At 43.7% G+C, this 25,004-nt stretch overlaps 1 protein-coding gene across 2 annotated transcripts in view; it reads right to left on the bottom strand.

Annotated features, from left to right (window-relative positions):
• Positions 1-25,004, bottom strand: part of SMC3 (structural maintenance of chromosomes 3) — a 310,016-nt gene that overhangs the window by 271,299 nt on the left and 13,713 nt on the right. For both annotated transcript variants that reach the window (XM_037426550.2, XM_037426551.2), the window contains exons 8-9: positions 21,705-21,765; positions 21,563-21,643 (exon numbers count right to left, since the gene is read on the bottom strand). In XM_037426550.2, the coding sequence (XP_037282447.1) occupies positions 21,563-21,643; positions 21,705-21,765 (142 nt within the window). The remainder of the gene's footprint in view (positions 1-21,562; positions 21,644-21,704; positions 21,766-25,004) is intronic.

The raw sequence follows: 25,004 nt of genomic DNA, 5'->3' as shown, positions 1-25,004 counted from the left end.
TGTCTTCTTAGCACTCAGGACCACGCCTTTATAATCAAAGTTCACAGATGCGGATCGAGCCACGCAGCCTGCTACCTGAGTATCCCTTCACAATGCTTCGTAGCAATCGACGGTAGGCATCGCACGCGGAGTGATTTTATCGCACGCGCCCTCCGTGCGATGGAGATGGGCAGCTTGTTTCATCTATGCTTCCGCAGTGTTCCTCGCTATAGCGCTCGTGAGATTTTATCCGTACGATGGAGATGGGCAGCTTGTTTCATTTATGCTTCCGCAGTGTTCCTCGCTATAGCGCTCGTGAGATTTCATCCGCGGGAACAACATAAAGTGTGCATACAAAAGTAATTTATTTGGACATTATACGAAACATGACGGGTATGATGAAAGTCTGTAAACAGGGTTTATATACAGGGTGTTTCAAGAAATGTGTCCAATATTATTTAAAAATCACAGAAAGGAGGCACCTGCTGGCTACCTGCGGTGTTCCCTTTACTTCGGCAGAAGGCATCTTCAGATGTGTACAAACATTAATTACGGCAGTATTTACAGAAATTTACAGTGGCAGTATTTACAGTGTTACAGGCAGTATTTACGGCAGTATTTATAGTGTTGCTTTTACTTTGCAAGAAGGTATCTTCAATGTATGTACAAACAATATTTACGGTAGCAATTACAGAAATTAAGACAAACAACTAACATTTTAACCAGTGGAAATAGCCTATCGAGTCCAATGGGCGAATTAAAGTACTTTCTACGGATATTCCACTGCCGCTTTGAAATTTTGGAAAGGCGGCCACTGGTAATCACCGCGAAATTGAGAGTTCTGGATAATTTATGGGGCGAAATCGAAACCGACGCTTCAAACAGCGCATCTACTATTCACTTTGACAAAGCCCTCAATGACGACACTAATTCTCTCGCCGTTATAAACCGTCAATCTAGACACTTCGCTTCGTGGCCGCTTATCGACATTGGCTTATTCCTGTTCCCCAATGTGAGGAAAACTGTCCTCATTGAGGGCGTTGTCGAGGTGAATGGTAGATGCGCTGTTCAGTGCGTCGGTTTGGGTTTCACCAGCTAAATTGGTCACAACTCATCACTCTGCGGCAATTACCAGTGTCAGCCTTTCCGAAATGCCAAAGTAGCTGTGGATTATTCGTAGGAAGTACTTTGATATGTGGGGTTTAATGTCTCAAAACCACCATATGATTATCAGAGACGCCGTAGTGGAGGGCTCCGGAAATTTCGACCACCTGGGGTTCTTTAACATGCAACCAAATCTGAGCACACGGTAGGAAGTACTTTAGTTCGTACATTGGACTCGATCAGCTATTTCCGCTGGTTAAAAAGTTATTTGTCTTAATTTATGTAATTGCTACCGTAATTACTGTTTGTACATACATTGAAGATACCTTCTTGCAAAGTAAAAGCAACACTGCAGGTAGTCTGCAGGTGCCTCCTTTCTGTGATTTTCAAATAAAATTGGACACATTTGTTTTAACACCCTGTGTTTTTCTCGGAATAAAAATTATAGAAAAACCATCGCAGCAGGCTGGCCCTTGTTATGGAGAGCTGGGTTGTCTTCGCTGTGAAAAATTTATCCGTTGGGAGAACAAAACAATGCGGAGCCTTTTTTGGTTTCGTTTTGAATTGCACTGCCATACACTCTCTTTACTACAATTCTTTCAGGCTCTTCGGCATTTATGTCTTCATGAAGCATGTGTGCGATGTGTGCGCTAAGTGTTGATTCTATCAGGATTTTGAACTTCTCGGCTACACTCTTCTCATTTCCACTTGAGCAATCAAAAACTCACAAAATGCAGCAATATCGCAAGTACATCGCGCATGATAATTCTGCGGATCCGTGGGTGGTGAAAGCATCGAAACAATTATAAGGCAACTCACATTTCTCGTATATGGACCATTCTAGAGCATTTGCCTTAATTATATCACGTGAATCGCTGCTCTGGCGTCATGAAGGGTGCTAAATGAGTGAGAAACGCCAAGAAAGAATATCACGCTCGACTGCGTATCTTCAGAAGATGTTTTAGGGCCCTACATAGACAGCGCATGCAAACACGGAAACAACAGAGCAGTCATGACACCGCAAATGCCACTCTAAGAAATTTTAAAGCTACAGAAAAGCAGGTGAAGTGATGCGTTTTACGCCCAGATTCCGCGCTCGGGTAAATATATGACAAACAGCAGCGCGGCGCAAAATATCGTTCGGCAGCGGCGTGGTCTCTTTCGGACCTTCGGCGGCGGCGCGAACGGCGTGAGCAATAATGAGCGGCGGCGGTGGCGCACAGCTCTACTTCCAACCCTATGTACAGCATACTTCAGTGACTCATTATACTTTTGCTCTTTACCAAACCCAGCCGCCGACATGCCTAAATCATCCAGCATTGCAGTCGCATTACGCTCCTGTCTTTCCTCTTTTTCAGCTACCACCTCCTTTGAAACTGCTGCTTCTCTCTTTCCTTCATGCGTCTTTTCTCTGCTGCCACTTACGCGCGGACTCAACATTTTCCTTTGTTGCAGTGGCTGCTCACATTTCCTAAAACTACGTCATATAAAGGCTCGTCTACACACAGTTCCCCTACACGTCCCGAGTAGTACGGGGTATCTAACGATATCCTCGCCTCTGGCAATCATCTCTTTGACCCCTCTACCTGCACCACGTGTAATGTCCTACCGGTAAACTCTCTGTTGTCTACCAAACGTCTTCTAACCAGCACCGTATTGGCCCCAGTGTCTCAAAGTACTGACACAGGTTTACCGTTCACTGTCCCTTCGACAATCGGCATATTGCTCTTATTTAGGCCAGCTGTGATTACCACTGCACTTGCACTATTCGGTGTATTTCTTTCATGTCATTTTCATCTACTTCTCCGTGAGCCAGTACTGTATCTGCTTGACCTAGGGGTTTCTGCCAGCATTCCTCAGTCTTATGACCCCACACACTACATATCTGACAATAACCACTTTCCTGTTGTACAACACCTCCAAATCGACAGTTACGGGCTTGATGACCAAAGCGATTACGCAAGAAAAAACGGTGGTGCTGCCTACGTCCATTATTTAAGAGTTCGAAACTCGCCTCCTTTTCCTCTTCTCTGACCCTGCCTTTGTTTATATCTCCTAAATTTCTGATTCCCTGGGCTTCTATATAATGGTCAGAGTGGTCGGCTACTTCATCAAGTGACTCTCACTTTCTTGGCTTTAGGAAGATGCATAACTTTGAGTGACAACAAGCAAGGAATTGCTTTCTAACCATGAAGTCACGCACACCTTCATTCATTTTAGTCGTTTCAGCCATATCCATCCACCTGTCAAAATAGCTAGATAAACTGTTTTTCCATTGCATCGTCTTTGGGCTTGTATGTCCGAAATCTTTTGCTGAACTCCTCAGTATTCAGCCTAAACCGCTGAAGTAACACATTCTTGACTTTTTCATAGTTCATCGACTCGAAAGCAGGCATACGCTCACAGCCTCGCAAAACCAAACACAACCTAAGTGTCATCGCCCACTCACTTTTATTACATCCTTGTCCCAAAGCAACTCTTTCAAATCGATGCAGATAAGCATCCAGATTCTCCCTTTTTTCATAAAGGAAGCCATTAGGTTGCGCAGACAAATGCTCTTCACTCTAGGAATCTCTTGTTCAACGGAAACGGATGATCTAGTATCATCGTCTCTCGTGCAAGACACGTCTGCTAAGTGTAACTTTAAGAAACATACCTCTGCCTCAGATTCACGCACCTGGCGAGCTTCCTTTTCCGCGCGCTCGAACAACGTAAGTGACTTCTATCGAATGAGCCCCAACGCCGTCGCAATTCCCAACAATTTTTCGTAGTACATGCTCCTGTGACTGATAGACCAATTATCAAAGATACTCAATCCTGGCTGGCTCACCACTATTTTGTCATGGTCTCTAGATGTTAAGCACGACACAAGAATGAAAGGAGTACAAAAATAAGAAAAACAAACAATTATGAAAAACCCCACATAGCATAATACACGAAAGCTAAACTACAACGGTCCCTTACACCCTATAAACACAGCCTAGAAAAATATATTTACAGTACAGGTGCAAGGCCTGATATGGTGACGGCTCTGGAGTCTAGTCATCAAGGCTCGTCACATCTATGAAGTCCATTGCGTCCCAGGTGCACGGCTGTCGGCTACAGCATCGGGTCCCGGCTATATCACCTGACTGCTGCTTAGGGTGCCCGTAGCAGCTGTATCGCTCGTCCTTGTGATGTACACTCTATGGAGCGAAGTCACAGAACATCTCCCGCGTCCTCACACGGATGACGTCGCTTGGCTGTGCTCCTCTTGGTCGCACCCCACAGCTCACAGGACGTTGCTGAGAAAGCAGGGGCACTTGGCCATGAGCTCGGCTGGCGGACTTCCGTCGAATGCAGTACCGCTGTCACCGCACATCTGGCTCTTGTCGTTCCAAGCCCCTTTCTTTTCCTTCTCTTCTCTCCGCCGGCCACGTCGCCTCTCATGCACCTTCCTTAACCTCCTCCTCTTTGTGTTTTTGTTCCACCTGGCCTGCTTCAATGTATGGTCTTATTCTTTATTTTTTCAATTGATATTATTCTTTTCTCTCATTTCTTCCTCTTCTTCACCCTCTTCTACCACCAGTTTACATGTTCATGACAATGGTATTTTACAAGAAGTCACTGAGCCCATACACCTCCATACCTAGTGAGCACGTCCGGACACAAAATGAGACTGATGAAGCCACTAAGAGTTTGCAAACACATAACCAAAATCACCACACCAAAATCACCACACGTTGCATTCACAATCACACCACTTACTGAGCAGTTCATTCACAGCCACTGATGACTCAAAATCACTTCTTATATCCTCTTGAAGAAGCACACAAACACACATTCCAGTTCCCGCCACCATAACATAGCATCGAGGCGGAAAGATCGATCTGGTCTCCACAGACGCTAGCAACGCGCTGGATAGCCTAGAAGGGAAATAGCTGCTGCTACTCAGTGTTGCCCATGTTCAGCCTACCTTTGTGGCACTGAAAAACTTTTACCAGTGACTCTAGCTACGCCTGGGCGCCCACGCCACCATGTAGCACTACCATAAGATGTTGCGAAAAGGAGCCTATGACTGCACACGGCAGCCTAATTGCCTGTGCAGTCATAGAATTGCCTGCACACGGCAGCCTAACATTGGCACATAGCAAGCCATCATGCCGCTAGCGCATCCGGACCTTTACAAATGTGGTGGCTATCGTCAAACCATGGTACTAGAATCCAAGCAAACTTTCACAGATAGTTTGTATTTTAGAAAAAAAAAACGTCGGTCTAGATTGAAGTAAATAGGGTAGCTGGTCTTAGCTAGGCTAAGCTTTCACCCTCTCACTGTTGCTCATGACTGCATGATCAGGAGTATAATATCCTTGTAGCCTTGGTTCTTCCAGTATCATGAACCAACTTGCCCAGATTTTAACTCCTCTGCTTGGTTCAACTTATTTTGCCAGTTCATCCTTAAAAACCACTCTGATGCATCATACAGCTGCAGGTGTTCAGGCTATTTCTGAACCGGTTGAACTACACTTGCAGGTAGCACATGGCTAGTCCTTGGTTATCGCTGCCTGAAGGTATCCCTGAAGATTACATTTTCAGCAGCACATTGTTCCGTCCACACAACCTGACTGTGCTCTCAACAAATGTTTCAAGTGCTGCCAGAGCCTTGTCCATACTTGCCAAGTTCAAGGATTCTGAATCCGTGAGACTTCAGCAATAGCGGGGGAGGGGGGAGGTCGCATTGATTTATTTTTCGTCCTTTTTTTACAAAAAACAACAAACAAAACAAAAACATTGCAAAAAAATAGGGGAGGGGAGTCGTGAAAGCCCCGGAAGCGTGAACATCGGCGTAGCGGTCTTATAGTGGCTTGGAGTGGCCAAACACACAAGGGTAGGGTTTTCCAACTAAGGTGCGAGTCTCAAAGGGGGAGCGCAAATACTCCCCGAATTCCCCATCATGAAAACAACTAGCAAAATCATTTCGGCAAAAATAACTGGTGTGTCTTCCTGGGGCACCTGAATGGAGGGGACGAAGCAGCTGGCTGCCGCAAAAGCGTGAAGCTACGTTACTAGAATATTTGGAGAGGAACGCCCAAACGCTTCTAGCCTAATTTAAATCTTCATTGCCTTTAATCTACCGCTGTGTTAGCAGTGTGCCCTCGGAGCTCGTAGATCGCTATCGCATTGCCGCAACAGCAGTTTCGTACGCTGCGGTAGGGATGGTAAAATCGAACAATTATTCTATTATAGGTGCATTATTAATTAATTCTTCATAATCAATTTCTGGCTTCTCACTCATCAAATTAATCAATTAATATGTTTTGAATAATCGGTAACAATAACCGCCACCCTCACCCCTAACACCGCCCCTTGGCCGGTGCGAATGAGTGCAAAGCGAGCGCTGCCGAGATGCGGAAGCCGAGCACACCTGATCTTTTTCAATACAGCACATACTTGTACGCTAGTAGAATGTGCCAAAACCGTCTGCAGCACTACATCAAAGGCAGAAATGAACTCTCCCTGGTCCGTCGCCAATGGTGTTCACCTCGAAGCCCTCCCACAATGCTTATAGCGCCTTCAGGAGAATGCGCAGGCATTCACTTCATTGAATGGCAGCAGCAAGGCGATGCGTCAGCGTTCAACATGGACGCTTGCTGTTTTCTGTAGATTTCAGACATGCGAGCGCATCATCTAGTTGCTTATTTTGTTTGCTTTCATTTTCAGCTCCACTGTTGCATTGTATTTCATCGCACAAACTCGGCTCTCCTTGCCTTTGTTAAATAGCGAATTTCTTTCTCTGCTGTGTATAGGGCATTTTTTTGGATATTGCATTTAACTCTCCGGTCCGCCATGGTGAAATAGTGATTACAACACTCGGCTGCTCATGAGAACATCCGGAGGCGGGGGGGGGGAGGTCCATTATACTTGATGTAGGCTCATGCATCATGTTGCATGTATGCTAGCAAAAATTCTGGGTGGGGGGTTGAATCCCCGAACCCCTCCCCTTGACTACAAAACCTAGTCGCGAGGTTTGAAACCGGGCTCGGTGGTCATCACATTTCGATGGAGGTGAAATGCCAGAAGCCCGCGTACTGTGCAATGTCAGTGCTCGTTAAAGAGCGCCAAATGGTCGAAATATTTGGATCCCTCCACTTCGGCATCCTTCACAATCGCATTGTGGTTTTGGGACATAAAACACATTCACATCATATTTTGGGACATCAAATGTAAAGCGCATTTGCGAGCACTGAAGTCTACTAAATTCTTGTTATTCAACATGACCCTGCCGAACTTCTTGAAGACTAAACCTAAACGCTTCTGGAGTATAATGAAACCAGCCAACACCAGTAAAATGTCATTGCTCACACCCACTGAAAATTCTGTTCCAGACCATCTTTGTGCTACGGCACTAAACGATACATTCATTAAGTCGTTAGGACGTTGGGCATCTAATGATACCCACCGTCCCGAGTTTCAATCATGGTAATTTCAGAATGAATGCCATCTCCTTTCATTAGCATGGCATCGTCACGATTATCAATAACTTGAAACTAACATTTTCTCATGGTATTGATGAAATGTATAGCAAATTTCTAGAGAACACCAAAAAATACATTTCTATCATCCTGCAATGTATATTCTCCCAATCTTATCATGACGGTGTACTAACCGAGGACTGGAGAACTGCTGCCATTATTCCAGTACATAAATGCGGCAATAAACATAATCGATCTATCATACCACATCTCTCACATGTATACCATGTAAAATAATGGAACATATATTTTCCTATCTTGTTAATTTTCTAGAAGATAACTTCTCTTGAACTCAGCATGCCTTTTGCAAATATTTTTCTTGTAACACTCAACTAATTTCTTTTACTAACGATTTGCACTTGTTTTTGCAGTCTACTTCTTTAACTCACTGCATGAGCGTTTCATAAAGTTAACGATTCACTGCTTTTATATAAACTAGATGTACTAAAAATTGATGCGGCAGTTTTTGACTGGATTCGTGCATTTTTTTCTTCTCATGTTCAATTTGTTAGCACTAACGATGTTAATTCTAACACTGCACCAGTTGGTTCAGGAGTTTCCCCCAGGATGAACACTTGGCCCTCTGCTATTCCTAATCTATACAAATGACTTGCCTACTACTGTTACTTCCAGAATTTGCTTATTTTCTGGTTGATGTGTCATTTATCATCATATATCTAATGACAACTACATTCATTCTCTGCAAGCTGACCTCAATAACATACTTCATTTTTGTCATATTTGGAAAGTGGAACTAAACATTAAAAACATGCAAGGCCATGAGGATTTCTCAGTCCAATGCAACTTGTCCAACTTAAACTTACTTTCTGCATGGTCTCCCACTTGAAAGTCTCAAGTACCTGGACGTCCACATAACTATCACTCTGTCCTGGAACTTGCATACGGAACATATAACATCCAAGGCTAGTAAAACACTGGCTTACATACACGAAGGAACTTTTTTCTTGCTCCATCGTAACTAAAACTACTACTTTACACCACATACATCCGACCTCAAATAGAATACGCTTCATCTGTATGGGACTGTGATAAATTAACGTAATCTTGCATGTTAGAATCCGTTCAGAACCGTGCAGCTCCTTTCATTTCGGCTAATTACCACTGTTCAGATAGTATCACCCGAATAAAGGCATCTCTAAGCCTGATCCCCCAAGCTGCAATTCGAAAGTACAGTCGCATTTGCCTGTTTCATAAATTTTTTTTTATCACAATCAGATCCTTCGTTCCCGATTAATTGAACCTGCTCCCTTCATTTCTCGTCGTCGCAATTGCGGACAAAAGGTAACAGTCCCCATTGCCACACAGTAACATATGCCCAATCATATCTCCCAAGGACTTCTAATGATTGGAATTCCCTGCCTGCATCTGTACCAACCATCACTGACTCCACTAATTTCAAGCATATCCTTAAAGCAATAATTACCTAATTACTGTCTCTTATGTTTTACTCAACAATTACTTTATATTGCTCATTGCCTTCACCATTTATAAAAATAAAGATACTGTTCATTCTTTACTTTTTATTGTGTTTTATGGTGTTGTATTCATTTTGTGCCTCATTCTTTTGTATGGTTTGTGCTTTGTATTAGATGCTTATGTTTTATGTTGTACATTGCCTGTTCCCCTCTGAAATGTACTCTGTACTCTGAGGGTAAAATAAATAAACACCACAGTCGACTATCATTAATTCAAACTCGTAAGGACCTCTGAATTTTGTTTGAATTATCAGAAGTTCTCAGATATGACTCTGGGTGAGGCGACACCACACATTATGATTAAAGATTGATTCTTTATCACACTTGAAAAATTTTTAAGCATTTTTAAACTCTAACTGCACACAATGAACAAAAAGCAAAAGTGTATGGTCCACAACTTTATTGGCCATTTACTGCTGATCAGAACTTTTAAAGAAATCGTGAATTGCCAACTGCTTCATTGCTATAGGTAGTTCTCTATAACATTTCAGAAGCATCACCGTTTACTATATGTGTGCTTGATTCTAAACATTTGTTTACTAATGAAGCTTTTATCCTCAATGGCCTGAGGTGCTTATTTTCCATTTTTGAACAGTTAGGAATACAAACACACAAATTTTTAAATAGTAGTGGGAAAGCAGCAGATATTTTCTGGTACAGAAATGCAAAAAGTATGAATTGACTGAATGATAAAGTTTGAATTAAAAGGTTTTTTAAGAACATCAAAAAAACAGGGGCCAACCAAAAAATTGAATTTTGTTTGAATTAACCAAAAGTATGAAATATCAGAGTTTGAGTTACCGCGAGTCTACTGTAGAATTATTAAGCCCCCAGTTTTTTTTTTTTTTTTTTAATGGCAATACACAGTTGTCTAAAAAAGTTTTGCATTCCAATAAGCGTTGTTTATTTCCTGACTGATTCCTGTTGCTGTTATATTTTACTCCTTAGCAAATAACAGATTATTAGTAACTGATGAATGAGAGGAATAAAACTTATTAGAAGAAATAGGCCGATTTGAATTAGCACTGCCTAGCCTGCTACACTCCTCTGCAGCAACGGACGTTGCAGATATCATTCTCCACGACATCATCCATCAGCATGGCGCTCCTTCTCACTTGATCAAGGACCATGGTCGCTGCTTCCCTCTCGTGTAGTTGACGACCTACTTCAATCTTGTGCTACTCAACACAACTTCGGAGCTTCTTACCATTCTCGCACTATAAGACTTACTGAAATGCCTCAACCACACACTGACGGACAAGCTTTCCAAGTACGTTTGCGACGAATATGCACACCGATTGGGACATCGCCCTACCGATCGTCACTCTTTGCCAACGACTGATGGCGTTATGAAATTGCCAACTACTCACCATTTTATCTTCTCTTCAACTGTCATCCCTTACTACTTTTTGACCCCCCCCCCCCCCCCGATTCTGTCTGACCCTCCATCTACCTTTGTACGCTCGGTGTGCCGTCCCCCGTGCTTTTATCACACGTGCAGTAGCCGGTACTCGGTTCTCGTGGTCCCAAATGGCACAAAAATAGCTCTATCTACGACTGTCGACATAGAGATGCTGATTTTTGGCATTCCTATGCCGTTACGATTCCAGTAATACACAGAACTAAAATGATTCCTAAAGAGTCTGCTATAAATATGGGCACATAATTCGGACGCTGAAGAGAAAATGACCAATCTAGAATAAGCGAGAATGTCCCAATTCCACATTTTTGTTCACTTTGTGAAGCATCCATCGCTTTGACTGTGTTAATATTAGCATATGTGTCAGGTAATCATTATTGTTGCATTTAATAAGCAGAGCGACATTAGTTTTGCATTGTTTAGAAAAATGTTTGTTGCTTTTACTAATTATATGCAGGTAATTTTTTAACGCTCATTTTGTCAACAAATACCTAATGAAAATTTTAGGCATATGAAATCTTGACTATAATACTCCGAAAAACAAGTCAGGATGGGCTATAAAGACTGTTTATGAATGCCTAACGGTGGATTCACACAGCCTTAGAAATGGCGCACTACTAATAATTGAAATCGAATGTACATAGCAAGTTAAAAGAGCCTGGCTTCCATATACGAAACTGCAGTCGCCACAAATTGCAAAGACCTAAGCATAATTTCAAAGCTTGTCTCTCGAGGACTACAAGAGGATGAAGCTTGCAAGCAGGAGCTCCAGCGTATAAGACGCGCCCGAATTCAAGCACTCGGTACATGCAGTGCAAACGCCTCTTCCACTTCGTCTCTGCTTTGCCTTTTGCGGGATTTCCTAACTCTCAGCCAGCTGAATGTTTCCAGTGCGTCTTCTCTCCCTTTTCTTTCTCTCTATTCTTGTGTATCTGTGTATGCAAATCTAATAATAATAATAATAATAATTATAATTTCAACCAATGTGGCCGCCGAAAATGGCTCAGATTTCGGTGCACTGGAGTAGGCAGAATTCCAAGAATTAATGAGCTGCTGCCGAATCATTCATGAATAATGGCCACAGATCCTTCATCGTGACCTCGCCCACAGACGACGCTTCACCTGTACCCACTGGGAAAAAGTACAAATTTTCACGGAGGCGCTAATGTGCACATGCGATCTCTAGCATGTCTGACAAAAAGACTTCGAAATCGAAAAAAAACAATGCGTTCATCTTGGTTGGTATAGCGCACAGGAGAAGAAGAAAAATAAGAAACACATGACAGGCACTTACAGGTGCACTTGAGCAGGCAGGCCAGGAGGCCAAAATTTATTTATTTGTTCGTTTTTCCTTCAATATACACCACAAACAGACTCTGGGGGATTCGCCAAGAATGCAAAGTGGAAATTTTAAAATACTATCTGAAGAATGTTAGGCGACTTATTATTGATTGATTGATATGTGGGGTTTAACGTCCCAAAACCACTATATGATTATGAGAGACGCCGTAGTGGAGGGCTCCGGAAATTTCAACCACCTGGGGTTCTTTAACGTGCACCCAAATCTGAGCACATGGGCCTACAACATTTAGGCGACTTAATATAAGGAAATGAAATGGAAATATTAAGTATGTTTCTTATTATTCATGCTTTTCTCGTGCGTGCTGTGTCAACCAAGATAAGCGCATACCAATTTGTTCAAGCTCCCATTCTTATACAAACAATGCTTCGCAAGCAATGGGATACCCTTTTTAAAGCATCCATAGAAATGTCGTTTAAAAAATTATTTGATTGAAACATCACAGCAAAAGCAATTAATTGATTAAAAGCTATATCAATTATTGATTAATCGATTTACAATTCATCGAGCGGTTTAGTTCGCAGCGGCTGTGGCAAACGACAACCACACGCGTACATGACGGTGCATGCGCTGGCCGCACGCGTAGTACTCCCGAAGCTTTGAGCGCGCTGCTCTCGTGCTTCATTTGGCGGTTTCAGTACTGAAGTTGATATCACCCGCCACTATGATGTAAAGTGTTTGGAGCATACAAATTTTGGCCCAATGGACACAGTAGAATGTGGCTGGAAAATTTTGCAAATTTGTATCTGTCGGTTTCACATCACTGCGATTGGTTCGCGAAATGTGATGAGTTCAAAAAAACTCTCGATTGGATTGGCCTATATTTTTGTCAATGCGGCTAGATCACGCACAGAAATTTCAATTTCCAGGAGATACTGTACAAACGTAAAAAATGGTCAAAATCCTGAAGTCTCCCGGAAAGGTATGCTTGTCCTTTTTCTTAGTAGGAAGTTCCGATGACGTCAGGGCACCACATCGCTGAAGGATGTTCAAGAAAAGAGCACTCATAGATGAAGTTCCTCTGAGTCCCATTGTTGCCAGAACAGTCCAAACGAACTTCGTTTTCACAGGTCGCCGGTCAAGTGCTCGATCTTCCCCGTGCGACCTTCCTGTACACGTAGAAACCTGCAGGTGGGCAGGTGTCGGAGTGAAAGTTGTCCGTAACCTCATAGTTCTCAAAAGGAGCTCCAAGACTGTACTGCTGATCGGCAGGCTTGTTACTGTACACACTTCAGGTACCTTCAAGGCCTTTATGGTCATCGCTAGGTCGCTACAATTACCTCGAGGAGTTGAAGCTACCCATCGATTGTGCGTTACTTGGTGGCCTTCGATTGGCCAAACATAACCAAAGAGTTTTTCGATTCAGATAACCTGGTATCTGAGGTGCTTTCAAACATATACGCTTGAATAAATGTGTCAAGGCAGCCACTAGGCAAATGTGCAGCGCCTATGTGCCGCCAGCCCCTTGAGTGGTGGTTTGCAGCCACTGCAGTCTGAACACACGTGCGAAAAACGGTGCTCATGTACAACATGTGTAACCATGAAAAATACTCAGAAAATAACACTCTCTCTCTCTCTGAAAGAAATGATGGTGTACTGATCCGTGGCCTTCTTGATCACAACAAAATGCTTCTATATTCGTTCTTCGTTCTTATTTTTCCAAAAATCAAGTTTATGGAACAGAGGACTGCCCTTACATTCTTTGCAGTGTACAGCCAAGTGGCTGCCATAGCCATTCCCAACATTGTAAGCACGCTGTCTTGCTCAGTCATTGAAGCATTGCCCTGCTTCTCCTATGTACACATGGGTTGCACATACGTCACATTCGGGAACTAAAGGACCAAGAACCACCATGTTTGCCAACATATGCAGATGCCTGGAAGCATAGTTAGGAGCTTTGCACCGGCAAGATCTGGTCTTCGATCGCGCTACTGGTTTCACCATGACTATTTGTGCCATTTTTGGGTGCAGAATAATACCTGCCACGGTGGTCTAGTGGGTAAGGCACTCAGCTGCTGACCTGCAGGTTGCGGGATCAAATCCCGGCCATTGCGGCCTCATTTTCAGTGGAGGCGGAATTGCTCGAGGCCCATGTACTTAGATTTAGGTACATGGGCCAAAGAGTACCAGGTGGTCGAAATTTCCGGAGCCCTCCACTACGACGTCTCATAATCATATGGTGGTTTTGGGCCGTTACACCCTAACAATTATTATGAATGCAGAACAAGAAGTGGAACTTCTGCTTTCAAAGGCACGGACGCGTTAGAATGTTCAGTTTGCCCATGGTTATTATAAATCAGCGCGCGCGAACAAGGATGTTGTCCGAAAAGCGCTGTATCGCTTCGCTGGCACGCATTATTCGAGGAAACCTGAAGAAAGAAATACATCCATGCAGTCACCACTTCATCACAAACAGGGGTATTTTCGAGTTATGTCCAGGTTTGCCAAATTTACTTGCGTGATCGCATCACTTTCTCCAAAATGCCACCTAGATTCACAGCGAAGTACAGACGACCTTTTCTCCTTGAATAGCTGTATCTCGTGTTAATAAATGAGGTTAACAATGCCACATTGTGAACGTGTCTTTACAGGTCAACCCACGAATTTAATCAACGACGCGAACTTCTACTGGGCACTGAGCCTACTGCTGGGCTACAATCATTATGACCCGACTACTGCTTCAGCATCAGCCTATTTCCACCGCTCTAAAAAGCAACATACGAACACGCTGGATGCAGTCGCAGTGGGCACGCCATCCACGAAGTAGGGAACATCAGAACTGCCTGCCATATACGCAGAACCAGCGCATGATTAACCATCAGCAGGAGATCGCATGAAACTGTTCCTGACAAGAGGAAAACAAACGAAGCATTCCTACCCTACTGAAATGAGCACAACATGGTGACGTCTGAACATGGGCGTAGGCAGGAGTGTGTAAATGGGGCATTAGCGCCTCCCAAACAGCCAGATTTACCTTACCACGAAGCAACACGAGCTTGCACCACTCCCGAAAAAATCCTGTTGGATCCCACACGTCTTGAGAAAGACAAAGTTTTACTACTACCATAATGGGAAAGAGCGCTGTAACTATCCTCACTTAGAATGACAACACGCTGTGATGGAAGCTGCTTTGCTGCTATGCCTTTCACCCATCCGTTGGTGAAGTACTTGTGGGGGTCCAGCGATTTGTGGACCTTCATTTCAGAAGCGTGACATGACGTGTCAAAAGCACCAAATAGTTCCCAATATCGCCGTGCGTCACATAAGACAGCATATCGACGTTCATCGAAGCATCCTTGCCGATGCGCAGTTCGTACAGGTCAATACAACCGCACATTGCAATTTTCACTCGGTAACGTACACAAGCCGGTCCCACAACCTCTTCGAAGTATGACAAGCAAAGCGCGTGCACGATTTCTTTCACCATCGCATGAATGACGCTGACAAGCTCCTGCACAAGCGCTGCATGACTCAATGTTGACAAACATGGTGGTTGCTCACATTGACAGCTGGAAATGACGTCATATGCAGCCTATGTATATATCTTTCCACTTATGAACGGTATCACATACACAACACCAGATTGGTATTCAGTAAACCTATTCTCGTGATGAATGTGTGCATGATCAAGTATTCCTATTTCTACTTAGGACACATTTTTTAAAGCTTATAAAAACAGTCATAGCAACTTCAATAAATTCAGTTGAGGGTCAGCACTCTTTGCGCACAGCCCCCAGCCGCTTTTGCGTCTCCTTTTTTTTACTATTATTATTGTTGTTGTACTTCACTGAACGAAATCGCAAAAATACAGCTGCAGCTTCATTGACTGTGCAAAGTGCTAAATAACTGCTTCGGAAAAGTTTTACACTGCTCATAATGCCCGACTGCCGGCATGGTCTGCTATGGCCACCTATAAGAAAACCACGGGGACCGAGCGCGCTGCTTTTGTAAAAGGTAACGACTCATTTCGTGTTGACTTGACGCATCAAATGGGCAATAACGGGTGCTTGCGGCTAAGAGGCATATTTTTGCTGAAAGAAACGCACGAAACCACGCTACTTCATTCATTGTAGGTTTGCATCTAAAGACTGGCCTCGATTGACACGACAAGCATGCGCAAATATCCCGTTTGGTTTAGCACACATATCTTTACGAAGTACAGCGCAAGCAGATTCTCATTTTGTGAGAAGCAACACAGCACTCTTACAGCTGCACACAGCCGCAACCTTTCTGTTATGATTGTGGGCAAACGTGAGAGTCGAACGCGCGTGCCTCATTCTAATTTGTAACTAGGTAAAATTTCACACGAGGGAAAAGTTTCTCTGCAGCACGATCCTAATATTTAATGCAAAAATTTTGTGCGGTTGTCCCATGGTGCACATATTCGGCCACCATTGAGCCACATATGGGTGAAAATTATGAATGATTGGCTCAGTTCCAGAGCTTGTAGAAACCGGTAAGTCATGAATAAATGCGATCCCTACTGGGCTCGATTACCATAGCGAATGCACTGTGCACCAGACGTATTATTTGGCGCCCTTGAATGAGCCTGCTGCGAGGTACGTCTTGTGTACCATGATCTAAACGGCAATTTCATGTTTCAGTAAAAATGACAGTATCTAGTTTTTTTTACAGCTTCATTCGTAAGCTGTACAACAATTCATGGCAGCTATTAGAAGATGAATAAGTTTTCAAAGCTGGCCGCATTTTCGCCTGTAGATCAAAACCACACTGAGAATAAGTGACAGTGGCTGTGGGCCCATTCTACAGATGTATAAACAAGGAAAAATGTGAGCTGAAGTCACGAATGGCAGGGGCGTAAACAGAAACTTCTTCCGGAGGGGCACTACTTCGATTAAAATTAGGGTAGCCGGGCAGAGATATGTGGACGAATGTTATTTTGTGCGCTATATGCCATGGAAAAAATTTTGGGTGGGGCACGGGCTTGATGCGCCACTCCTGGCTACGGAAACTCAAACAGAAACTCATGTGTTTAGGCACACATGGAAACAGACACCCGGGGAGGAGAGCGGGGGTTGGTGCAGACTGCAGTAGAAGTTACCTTGGCAAGAGAAGTAGGTTTAGCAGACTAGAACGGCACATGTATAATGTAAAAAAGAAGGTTTCGTTGAATGCAGTGGCCGAACATGCGCAGCAACTGGCCACAAAATCGACCGAAATAAGGGTAAATTAACAAAAATTATGGGAAAGAACTGGACTCCGAAGCTTTATCTTGACTCTCTGACAATTGATACAACGGCAACTTCCCCCAGATGTACGCATGTACGTCGCATTTTAAAATATACATAATCGTTTTGTATACACACTCATTTTCGTTTTGTTTTCTTTTGTGTGTGTTTGTGTGTGTGAACAAGGCTCCCGTGCAGTACCTGAAACGTTCTGCTTTTATGTGAACAATCGTGGTCGATGCTTATTTTAACCCCATAGGCTTGAATTAACAACCACGACGACATAGAAAAAGAGAGGTGACAGTGGCACTGCCAGCGGCCGTGACAATGGCGTCGCATACAAAGCGCACTGTGGCACTTTTAGCTTTTATTGCAACTTTCCGGATTGTGTTGTCTGTAGAAGTCCACACACATGAAGTGAAAGCAAAACAACATTGTTCAAAAGTGAATACACCGCAAAGTCACAGTTAAAAACAACGCATCGACCAGCCAGCTTTCCTTCGCTAGAATGAGGCAAGATGACGTGATGCAACCCTGCAGGTAACCGCGATTGCAGCGCCCACTGCTCCAGTGGTGGGCCTCGTGCCGAATAACAGCTAGGGCTCCAAAAAGTTACCGTTTCACCATTCTCTTGGGGCCCCGAACAAAGAGAAAAAATATAAATTTACGGAGCAGAATCAATCATGTTTTCAACGTGACGTAGCATACACGCACGACAGAGTGTTTCGAAAGGGTGATTTCTGCGGCTATTCATGCGGCCAGATATAGGCACAACAAAGAAAAACCACAGTTAATTCAGTGAATAAATCGAGTGCAGAAACAACTGTTAGAGAAGTGATCGTGTGTGCACATTGCAAGACTAGATGCAAGGCATAAGAGATGAAAAACCACATACTCCACTGAATGAATCTGGTGCAATATCACCTGTGAAAAAGTGATCGCGTGTATACACTGCAAGGCCAGACGCAAGGCATACCAGATAAAAAACCACTGTTACTTTACTGAATAAATCTGGTGAAATACCACTCGAGAAAAATTATTGTGTGTGTGTACATCACAAGGCCAGATGTGAGGCACACCAGAAGAAAAATTATGGTTACTACAGAAAATTAATCTGGTGCAAAACCAAACTGTTAGAGAAGTGATTGTGTGTGTACCTTGCAGGGCCAGACCAACAGGGAAAAACCATGGTTACTTCAATGAATAAACCGAGTGCAGAACGAACTGTTGGTAAAGTGATGACGTGTGTACGTCATCAGGCCTTATGCAAGGCACTAGAGAGGAAGAACTACAAAAAAAAAACTGCTATACAGGGGTGGAAGCGCGCTTCAGTCTTTTGGAGCAGCTTTGGGAGCAGACATAATGCGGTTTCTTAATAGCTTTGGGGCAGAACGGGCAATGATTATGCGATAAGAGCATTTCTTCCAGGAGTGAATGTACTTATTCTCTTACACCAGCGTTTTGTAGTTGTGAGTGTCGTGATGTCTGATCCAAAAGAGTTAGTTGGCAGTCTTTGTATTGTTCGGGTCGTGAAGTTGACGAAGGCTGCAGCCGCTGTATTCATGAGTGAACTTTTTATTTGGGCTAACCTGTGCCCGAAAAACGAAACGACCCTCTACAAGCAATCACAGGTCGGCGAACTCACTTATGAGTGGACTCCCTACGACTCACTCAGACTCAGATCGACCCGCGAGTCTGAGTGAGGCCGGGTGACAAATATTATCATGAGTCTGAGTCCAAGCGAGTCTGGTTGAAGAAAATTTTCGTAAGTGCAAGTCTGAGTGAGTTCGGCTCAGGAAAATGTTGGTGAGTGTTGTTTCGAGTGAGAGCATAGCGCAATATGCATTTCATGAGCGAGTCTGAGGGAGTTCTACTTTATTTTGCTGAACTAAGGTCCTCTCTAGTCATCTTCAGCATTACTAGTATCAGCCTTATTTAGATTCATGTTTATACTCACGTCCACTGACCGGTATTCCAAAGCCATGTCGTTCATGCGCAATTTCAACATTTGTTGATCAGAGGCATTAAGTACGTAAAAGGGTGGCGGGGGCGTGTCCCGACTTCCCCCACCAACTCATCCAGGTAAAGTATTGATAAATATATCTTATGCTCCCAAAAAATGACCTTACTAGTTTGTAAGCACTCAGAACTCGTTTTTAAAGACAAAATGTCAAACGGCACCTAAAAGAGCACCGATTACTTGAGATATTGGTGTTAAGAAGCATTCACACCATGATTGAAAAAGTCGATTCTAGGCTAACGGACTCATGAGTCAACTCACTCGGACTCGCTCAGACTAAGATCGAACTGCGAGTCTGGGTGAGTAGTGTTTTGTTGAGTTTCAGTCCGAGTGAGACTGGTGGAGGAAACGTTTCATGACTGCGAGTCCAAGTGAGTCTGGCTCAAGAAACATTTCGTGATTCTGAGTCCGGGTGAGTCCTAAGCTCGAAATATACTTCATGAGTGAGGCTAAGTAAGCTCCACAAGTTTTGCCGACCTATGCAAACAATACACGCTGTAAACTAATAGCAACAAACATAGAGCGTCGGCCGTTGATAATCTGCCACGCAGCAAAGTGCGGCGGCATTTATACATGTGCCATCGAAAATTCCACCGTTATCGCTAGAAGCCGCGCAAGTTCTAGAACAAACTGTAATGTCGTCTCATCGGAAGGTTCTAAGATTATCTAGATAGTCCCCAGTCATTCGGACGCAGTTTGCCCAAGTCAGCGTTGCACGCGCAATGGTGCGGTAACAAAAAATAGAAAGAAAGGAGCGCGTGTGGCACCACCATTACAACATTGGAAATTGTTGCTATTGTAGTCAACACTACGCCGGTGACACTTTTTTTTTTTTTGAGTTTATATGACAAAAATACTCACCACACCGTTGCCGAGCAATCATCAAGCACAGCAGGCTCTCGACTGTTGCTCGGCAATGATGCGGCTAGTTTTTTGCAACAGCATTGCCGTCGTAATAGCTTGCCTAACAGTTTTTCTGTTGAACGTGTATAGAGTCGCATAATGCAGTATGCACACAAACGCCACCTTAACAAGAATCATGCATTGTGTTCACGTGGTGCAAGATTTATGCGTGACCCGAAATACGATTTTTAATATGGACGTGGACTTTTATATGGACGCGGTGATATTCTTTGAGTAGTCCACACGTGTTGCTAGGTCAATAATAAAACTGTGGACTAAATTTGGCGTTGTACGTGCAAATTGCCGTTCAGGCGCGACTTGGCGCAGCAGGTCATATTGGCGCAGCATGGCGCAATTGGTTCAGCACTTCCACCCCCAACTATATGACCAAGAGGTCCTATTGTGTACCCCCCCTCCTCAAATCAACGAACTATTGGCTGACAAAATAAAGTTCCTTGAAAAATGACTTGTCATGTATTGGGCGCATGTGCGCACACCAATGAGGGAAACCCCGTAACACCCTCATAAGACAGTACCCGATAGAATACCACTACAGCCATGTTGCATGGCAAAACGAGGGGGGGGGGGGGGGGGGGGGGCTGACAGCAGAACACAAAAGTAACTTTCAACTTGTTGATCTGATGGCACTTGTTAATATGAGAAACTTGTAGGTCTTCACAATTCATGGCATACTCTTGTTTCAAAACGACAAAGGCAACACAAAATTGGAGATATAATCAAATTTTGCAGCCAGTATCGAAACTGACTACACCCCATGCTTTTTATGTCCAACCGGAACTACCTGCGACCACATGAAATATGAATGAAGGCACCGAGCGTCAACGCAGGATTTAATTAGAAAGAGGAGCGAGTTTGCAATACGCAAGTATACCTTACTCTTTGCATGTGATATGTATTGCTTCTCTTTCTAAAAGTATAAATTGATGCACAATTATTTCACCCGCCATCCACAAGAAGTACCGCAGTGGCTACTCCCCCCCTTCTCTCGAGTTTCTATGCCATGCACAAAAAGAAATTACAGATATGGTGGTTTGCTTGTACAAAGCGTGAAACCGGTGAAAGCACAAAACATCCTATGCGAAGGTAAGGCAAGTGGGATGACTGGCCGCTTTTCATGTCAAGACACTGCCACAATGCACTTTCCTTCAAACTTGGTCACTTCCTTGACTTAATAGAGTGGTCATCATTTTTCCAGCACACTAAATGCTTACAGTTTCAATATTAGCTTCAAAGTTTGACAATGAAAATTTAAAATTATGTGAGACATTCCGTCGTTTCTAAACCATTGACATGCCATAATTCTGTGGCTGTCTATGACTTTTATAGTAAACAAGGGCCCCCAGAACAATGATGAATGAATGTTTTTGATAATCACTTCAATGTCACTTTATCTTCAGTGCCTAAGTTCTTGTGTGAAAATGAGAAGAGCCTGTCACAGAATTTTTCATCTGTGTTTTGTAAGAACTTGCATTCTCCTCCCCTCCAGTGTGCAGAGAACCCTAAAACCGCTGTTAAAACAGACAAACTGAGCCATGGAAGCACTTGATAAAAAACATACCTTTATCTTTTCGGCCGCATTCTGCAGGTTCTCACGCAATTTCTCGGCCACTGAACTGCTGGACTCGCGCCGCGTTTCCAGCTGCAAAGAACCAAGTGTAAACAAATATAAACACCAGGGTTGATCTCCTTTCCTGACTTACTTCGTCCAGCTTCTTTTTCGTATCCTTCAGTTCATGGTCATAAATGGTGTACTCCAGCGACCTGCACAGAACAGTGATCAAGTTTTGACCATTTATACTACATTTTCATTTCATTCACACAAAGTTCAAAGAGCAAGCTCAATGCAGAAAAGTGCATTATACCCCATTTTCAATACCCAAAAGTTGCGCTGCTACTACAAGGGATCACTAAGGCAATGAAATGAAGGCATGCAGGAAAAGTTGTCTGGTGGTTTAATTGCATCCAGCGAGAATGCATCCAGCGTTATGTTCGGTTGAACCTTACGCTACAGGTTACTGCTTACTGCAAGTGAAGAGTAATCACCAACGTATCGCTTAAGAGCGAGAAATACTAAGTGGATCTTTAAGCTTACCTTTACAACAGGCATATCAAAGAAAGTTGCGCAGCGCGATTGAGAGACACCTATTTTTTTTTTTTTTCGAAATATCAAACAAAACGCTTCACAGCCGAATCCTACTTTGCGTGAATGGGTCGTTTCTAGCACGCAGTGCCGATACCTGTTGTCCATTGGCCACAGTGACTACAGTACGGTACCCAGAGTGACTCCCAAACAAAAAAAAAAATCGCTTTCATACGCGTTAATGGCAGTTCCATAACAAATAGGAGAGGGTATAGAGAGCATGCTAAACTTTCAACAATCAAGATACACGCTGCAGTGCTGATACTTCGGTTAGCAGTGGCATCATGAAAAAAGCTCTAGTTGTGTTTGTTGTGACCAAAAATAGTTTTGGGCTATAAACTGTCCGATGCCATGTATAAAGGCAGACTAGTGAACTTTGGCGCAGTTGGAAATCTGTGCTCGAATGTGCGCAGCAAGGCGCACGTACCGTCGAGCCCACATATAACGGCCCCACTTAAAACGAACTTTCGCTTAAAACGAACAATATCCGCGTGACCGTGAAAATATACATTGATTCAATGGCACAAAATCGCACTTACAACAAACGTCTCCGAGTGCCACTGATCGATTACAGCGAACGTAGTCAGTGGTCTGCCCACTTCCTCGAAAACCACTTTCGACCACTGATCAGGCATCGGCGAGGTGCCCATACATTCTTATTGTTGAACGCCGACCTTGCCTCCGCGACCCTCTAGTTGCCGCTCGCTCCTATCCATGGAGGAAGGAAAGCGGCCATCAGCTACAAAATTTAGGTCAAGTCAGTGCTGTGGTGACAGTGGACGACCAAACATTGCAACATGACTTTGTTGTTGTTCCCCAGTTACCTCACGAAAGATTACTGCTAGGCAATGACTTCTTGAGGGCTTCAAGAGCCGGCCGTCATCGACTGGGACTCGAAGAGCTTCGCGGTATTGGTCCCCCAAAGGCTACGCAAGGTCTACCTGGTTAGGGAGCAACCACTGCCAGCTTTATCGCGGAAGTTAGTTCCTGTGGCCTGGCATCGCGTGTCGAAAGATGAATATCATTTAATGGTCATCACCGGGACAAAGCTCTTGCACGACCGCTATTCAGTCATAGTGGAGCTATGGTAACAGCTGGATCGGAAAATGCAACGAAGGTTTTGATCACGAACTACTCTTCTCAAGCAGTCTTGCTTCCTTATCAGATGACAATTGGCCTCATTAAAGAAGCAAGCAGAATTGAGGATATTGAACTTTCTGAAGAGGACTGCCAACAGATCCTCCAAATTTCATGCCTTCCTTTCAAACCTAGATGCTTCAGAAATGCTCGACTGCCGAATGGCATTATATATCGCGCCAATATAGCAGCGTGGATGACTTCAATTCTTTTCGAAGAGTACGTTAGCGCTATCAATAACAAGATGGCCAAGAAAAACAGGAAGGTCTTGTTCATTGTTGACAATTTCCCAGGCACAGGAAAATAGACAACTTGGAGGCAGTTACAGTCGAGTTTCTGCCGGCGAACATGAAAGTGCTACAGCGGATGGACCAAGGTGTCATTGAAGTTGCCCGAAAAATCTACCGAAAAAGCCTGCTCCACAGAATTTTGTTGTCTTATGAAAACTGCAAAGGTTACGAAAATGCTGGGGGCAGTGCATCTTCTCAGCAGCGCTTGGCAGCAAGTTCGCGCAAAGGTTGTTGCCTACTGCTTCGTGCACGCGGGGTTTTCACGTGCCAACAGTTTGCCAGAAGCGGAGACAGACTACTTCACAGACTGTGAGGAACTTTGTCAGGAGGTCATCAAGCTTACTGGTAACGGTGCCGCCGAAAGTGACGTGACTTTTCTTGAGTATGAGCTGTGCGAGCAGGATGTGCGGGTGACTGGAGAAATGACGAACTCAGAAATCGTTCAAACAGCCACTAACGAAGAAGGCGGCGGAGACGACGCCAATAACGAACTACCCCGAAAGGTGCAGACATCTGCAGAAACAAGAAACTTGCTGCGTTTGCTTCAAAATTAGGTGGAGTGCAGCGGCGGGGAAGATCGTCTGATGCGATGTGTGAAGAAGCTGGAGTGTGCCTTCCTAGGCCCAAGCACGACCGCAAAGCAGACGAGCATTTGGCAGTTTTTCTCCACTAAATAAAATGGCAGTGCTGTAAAATCCAGCTGGTTAACATCTCTTGTGTGATAATTTTTTTCTCTTATAAACTTTCACGAGAGGAAACATTAGAAACTCCTGCTGAAGAGCTGGTAAGTATTAGCGATTTTGCTGAAAAGCGCTCGATTTTTCCCGGTGATTTGCGCAGCTTCGCTTATCTCGAAGTTTTCTTTAGTTTATACAACTTCGAGTTAACGAGGTATTACTGTATAAGTATAAGGAAAAAAGTACAAGGTGAGTTTCAGAAACTTCCCTTGTCCTCTCACGAGGGTGCCTTATGAAAGGCGTCCTTAAGTCGTCAAGTATAGGCCCTGGGTACGAAAGTAGGTAAATTTTTGCTAAAAAATCATTACCTCGAGCAGCAATACATTAGCTTTACCGCAAGAAACAAATAACAGTTCACAAAAGCAGCCAAACGTAAACAGAAATGTTTGTTAAAGTGCCGGCAGTTTTTGGTGAAAAACACTTTTTTCATCTGGCCACTTTTCTGCAACTCTGGTCGACGCAGTGAGGTGGTCAGTTCACTTTTGTTATTTGGACGTCTTCTGTGTTTTTGCTGTTTTTGGTGGTGTTATCATGCTCGCTTCAACGTTTGCTGTTTCCTTTCACTTTTTTTGAAATTTCACTAGATTTATTTGAATGCTTCAGCAGTATTACAGCACTTTTTTTTAAGTTACATTCGTTGTAGAACGGTGCACAGAAGTGAACTTCAACTAAGTGGATACGTCCCGACAAATTTTG

This window comes from Rhipicephalus microplus, chromosome X (genome assembly GCF_043290135.1).
Source record: "Rhipicephalus microplus isolate Deutch F79 chromosome X, USDA_Rmic, whole genome shotgun sequence".
Classification (NCBI taxonomy): domain Eukaryota; kingdom Metazoa; phylum Arthropoda; class Arachnida; order Ixodida; family Ixodidae; genus Rhipicephalus; species Rhipicephalus microplus.
This window is presented reverse-complemented; position numbering and strand designations above follow the sequence as displayed.